This window comes from Myotis davidii, unplaced genomic scaffold, assembly GCF_000327345.1.
Source record: "Myotis davidii unplaced genomic scaffold, ASM32734v1 scaffold142, whole genome shotgun sequence".
Lineage (NCBI taxonomy): Eukaryota > Metazoa > Chordata > Mammalia > Chiroptera > Vespertilionidae > Myotis > Myotis davidii.
In genome coordinates, this window is record NW_006294400.1 from 1174662 (window position 1) to 1179311 (window position 4650).

A 4650-nucleotide genomic window follows, 5' to 3' on the forward strand; every position below is an offset into this window, starting at 1 on the left:
GCACCTGCAGCCAGGAGTCGTCCACGGGCGGCGGCATGGGCGTGCTGACAGTGGTCGTGTTGATGTCGCCGATGATGCTGAGCGCCTCCTTCAGTGCGTGGTACATGCGCAGCATCTCATCCCGCCGCTGAGCTTGCTCGGCTGACTCCTCCATCAGTGTGTTCTGGTCCCCGCACGAGTACAGGTTGGCCAGCAGCTCCGAGAAGATGAATTCCTTGGTCTGTGTGCAGGCAGGCGAAGAGAGGAGAGGGTCGGGACCTGACGCCTTCTCTGCCCGCCTCGTGGGGCCCTGCTATGACCGTGCCCTGGACTGGAGGTTTTGGGGTGGGGGTCTCTGCCTAAACTCTGAGATCTCCCCCCAGCCCTGGTCCCTTGCCCTTTTCACAGATGATCAAGAGAGGAAAAGTGCCCTGTTCAAGATCACAGATCTGGGAGGACACTCAGGGACCATCATGCATCTAGGAAAACCCTTAAGCAGCACTTTTCAGTCCCACTTTCCTCATCTGTAAAATGTGCTGGTTTAATCCTTTCCAAGGACTTTTATGCTCCACTGGACCAAAATAAGGAAGATAGTTTTAAATTTTCTGAGCCCTGGAGTAACAGGTATAAATGTGCTTGGATTGGGGGAGAGGTGAGTCTCCGTGTAGGGGAAGGGTACCTGCCTAGGCTCTGAGATATTCATGGAGAGATGCTGAGTTTTTTTACACCATAGGCCTGTGTCTTGTTATTCAACTATATGTTGAACAGCTCCTACATGCCAGGCACTGTGTTGCTATGCACTTTATATTAATTTACTCCTCAACTCTATTATTATCCATATTCTATATAATAAAAAGCTAATATGCAAATTGTCCTCTCCACCGGGAGTCCCACCAGGAGTTCGACCAGGGGGCGGGGCCGGCCAAACTCCCGCACCCGGGCCAGATCGGCCCCTACCCGTGCATGAATTCATGCACTGGGCCTCTAGTTTTACATATAAAGAAACAGGCTCAGAGAGGGTAGTTCAATTGCTCAAAGTCACACAGCAAATCTGTGGCAGGATTCAAACACAGTTCTAATTCTCCAGGGTCTATGCTTTTTCACTGAGCCACAGGTGGTGGTGGTTCTATAGAGTGTGTATTTCAAAACATGGTCTGGGTGTTCCTAAAAGATGCAGATTCCTAGCCCCTCCTGAAAAGCTTTCAAGCATGTTTGGAACAACTTAGGTATGTGAATCACATTATACGGTTTTCTACTAGATGGTTCTGGTGTGGACCTACCCTCCCTCCCAGGCCAACCTGGCTGCCCGCCTCCCTGGTCTCACAAGAGCACCCACCCCCCACGGGGGGTGGTGCACCCACATTGTTAATCATGAGGTGCATGATGGTCTTAGGCATAAGGTCGCGCACGGTCTTGTTGACGATGGCCATGTACGAGTCCACCAGGTTCCGGATGGTCTCCACCTGCCGCTCCAGCTGGGGGTCCATGGAGTGCATGAAGTTGTCTGAGCCATTCTCCTCCGTCTCGTTGGCCTACCATCGGGAACAGAGGGCATCAGGGTGGCTGGACCCTCAAAGCCAGGTTCCAGGCTCCCCAAGGTCTCAGCCCCTCCCTTCAAAGGTACCTGGAACACTGAGGCACAGAGAGAAGCAACTGGCCTGGACACATGGACACGAGCTCCCCCACATGCTCTGGATCTCTGGGCTCTGCCCATCCCAAAGCCCCTCAGGACCCCAGACCCTCGTTTAACCTTCTCCATCTGACTCTAGAGCTTAGAATTTGCCTCCGTTTCCCAGTCCATAAACTGGGAAAGGACATCTCTAAGGTCCCTTGGTGATTCTCAAGACCTGGCCAGAGGTCGTGCCAGGCTGGAGACACATGGCAGAAGGGGAGGGAGGGGCACACTCACTTTCTCCTTGTCCTGGGAGGCCCACACCAAAACCATAGAGGTCACCACACCAGCATTGCCACCGCCAGCGAGCACAGCCGAGACAGACACACAGAGGAAAGGGGGAAGGACTGATGAGCCCAGGGCACTGTACCCCAACTCTAAGGCAACTGGAGACACTGCCACAGTGAAAGAGGGGGGAAGGGAAGGCAGTCACAAGAAACCACTACCACGTGACAGGGTTGCAGGACTGTGTCCGAGGAGGGGACACACAAACCCGCTATTGGAGGAGGGCGGCAGGTAGCGGAGCGATGCCTGTTATGTTTCAGCTCAGCGAGGGCTCGGGAACATGGCGTCACTGAGGATGGGGCCCCAGACTCCCCATTATAAGCAGCTTGCCCCTCCCCTCCCCACCCTGCCCTGCCACTCACCCCAACACGCTCGGGGTACACGCCAGCCCTCAGGAAGGAGGCCTTCCAGCTATCCACCTCCTCCTGTGTCTCGCAGGCCAGTTCCAGCTGCCGATAATCTTTGTAGACATTCCTGCAAGACAGGGCGGGTGGTGAGGGGATGGGCGAGGCCCATTCACCCCGGCGGTTCGGGGCTTGCATGGGCTGGGGTCCTCACGCCTGGGGCCCAGTCCCGCTTCCTTGTTTCCCAGCTGGGTGACCCTGGGCAAGTCCCTTCCTCCCTCCAAGCCTCAGTTTCCTCATCTGGAAGGCAGGTGAACAATGCTTCCTGCCTCCTGGGGTAACGCGAGGGTTCAGTGAAATGAGCGCTGATATGTTCAGTTAGAAAGGGACCGAGCCTCCCTAAGGACATCAGTGACAGTGCAGTCCCTCCTGTGGGTCTCAGCCCCACTGGCCCCCTCTCCGACTCTCGGGACTCCCCGATGGCAGCTGAACTGAACCCTTGTCTCTGAGTAAGACAAAGCCCATTAGAATGAGCCCTGGGTTAGGAGGTGAGAGGCCGGGGCACTTACCAACATGAGAAGGCATGACTCGGGCTCCCTTTTGTCCCAGTGCCTAGCAGAGTGTCTTATGCAGAGCAGGCACTGACTGAGTGAGTGTGTGAGGACAGGGGGAGAGGGGGAGCGGAAGGGAGGAGGGGAGAGAGGAGGGGAGAGAGGAGGGAGTGGTGGGTGGGAAGATCTTGACAAAATGCCCAGCACAGAGTAGGGGCTCCATAAATATCTGTCAAATGAATGACTAGCTGTGGGGCTTGGGGCAGGTCCCTCTCCTTTTTGTATCTGTGGCCCCCGCTTCTCCTCAGTGGGGGTGGTTTGGGGCTTGCCGGGTCCGGGGCCCCGCAGCCCTGGGGGCGCAGGCAGGCACCTCTGCTCCGTGTTGAAGAGGGCGAAGATATGCTTGCTGGACATGAAGCCCTTCTCCACGTCCCGCAGCTTCAGGTTGTCCACGGACAGCATGTACTTCTTCTCTTTCTCCTGCGGGGAGAGCCAGGGGTGAGGTTGGCACCCTCTCTGCTACGCCTCACTCCCTGAGACAGCTCTACGCTGGGGGTGCCCTGGCTTCTGGCTCCAGCCCCCTCACACTGCACAGGTGCTGTCCGACCCAAGTGCCCTGGGCTTGCTGGCAGCCCTGCTCCTAATGGCATTCAAGCCATGCCCACCACCTCTGCATACCTGCCAGAGCCCAAGCGCCCAGGGTGGCAAGGCTGAGGGTGGCTCCCAAATCCCTCCCCAAGAAAGCCCTGGAGGCAGGCCAGGACCCACCCCCACCCCGGAGCCTCTTTCGCCCCGGCCTGGTTGCTGGGCCTGCTTTGGAAAAGCCTCTGACTTCATTTCCTGACTGTGGAGACAGGAAGGGGGGCCAGCAGCCCCTGGGCTTCAAAGGGCTGGCTCAGCCCCCTCCCCGCAGACGCCCATGTGTTAGCAATCAGCACACAGGGCGGGCTGGAGATGGCGAGTCTGTGTGCACACACATCTCCTCTCACCGCCGCGGGCGTGCCCGTGAGTCTGCGCTGCAGAGCTGTGTGACTGAGGAGGTGCCCAGCACAGCCGTGTGTCCATGTGAGCATGTGTGTGTGCCCGTGAGGGTGTGTGCACATTTACATAGATGTGTGTGGCAAGTGTCAGTGTCTATGTGTTGGCATGAACGTGACTGTAGGACACGGGTGTGCGTTCATGTGTTCCTGTGCGCACAGCTTGTGTAGCGGGCTGGACGTGCCTAGTTTATCTATAGTCGCCTGGGAGGAGTTACACGTATCCGTGGATGGGCATGTGAGTCCCAGGCCCACGTGCACACGTGTGTGAGTCTGGTGGGGGCCGCCATGTCTGGAGGATGCTGCGTTAAGGGGAGGGGCCCAGAGATTTCTGGATGGGGGACTCGGGGATGGGGCTCTGAGAGGAGCGGTCTCTGCTGTGTGTAATCCACTTGCCCACCCACCGCCGCAGGACCCACGCTGGGGAGGGGGAGGAGGTCTCTGTGGGTCTTGGGGACTCAGGACTTGGGCAGGGGCCTCAGCCACGATCTCAGGTGGGGGCTGGGATCAGGAGAACCTTGCTCCCTGTCCTGGCCTCATCCTGCCCACCTCGCTCTGCCCCTGCACCCGCCTGGCCTGTCCAGCCACATAAAGCCCTCTTTATGCCAGGCGAGTGGCCCGGCGGCCGGGAGCCCCAGAGGGCGGCTGGGGGAGGAGAGGAGGAAGTTGCACATGAGGCCAGGGAACATCTGGAAGCATTCGAGGGAGGCCCCGCCGCCACAGCCCTGAGCTCTGGGGTTGGACACTAGGCAGGAGTGGCCGCCTCCCCCCACCCCTCCCTT

General features: G+C 58.3%; 1 protein-coding gene across 1 annotated transcript in view; it reads right to left on the minus strand.

Annotated features, from left to right (window-relative positions):
• Position 1: 1 nt before the first annotated feature.
• The window catches only part of DNM1 (dynamin 1), a gene marked incomplete at its 3' end in the record, with an annotated part of 32741 nt that continues 28092 nt past the window's right edge, over positions 2 to 4650 (minus strand). Inside the window, exons 16-20 of the mRNA XM_015567132.1 lie at positions 3202 to 3311; positions 2299 to 2410; positions 1889 to 1900; positions 1341 to 1511; positions 2 to 220 (exon numbers count right to left, since the gene is read on the minus strand). Coding sequence (XP_015422618.1) covers positions 2 to 220; positions 1341 to 1511; positions 1889 to 1900; positions 2299 to 2410; positions 3202 to 3311 — 624 coding nt within the window. The remainder of the gene's footprint in view (positions 221 to 1340; positions 1512 to 1888; positions 1901 to 2298; positions 2411 to 3201; positions 3312 to 4650) is intronic.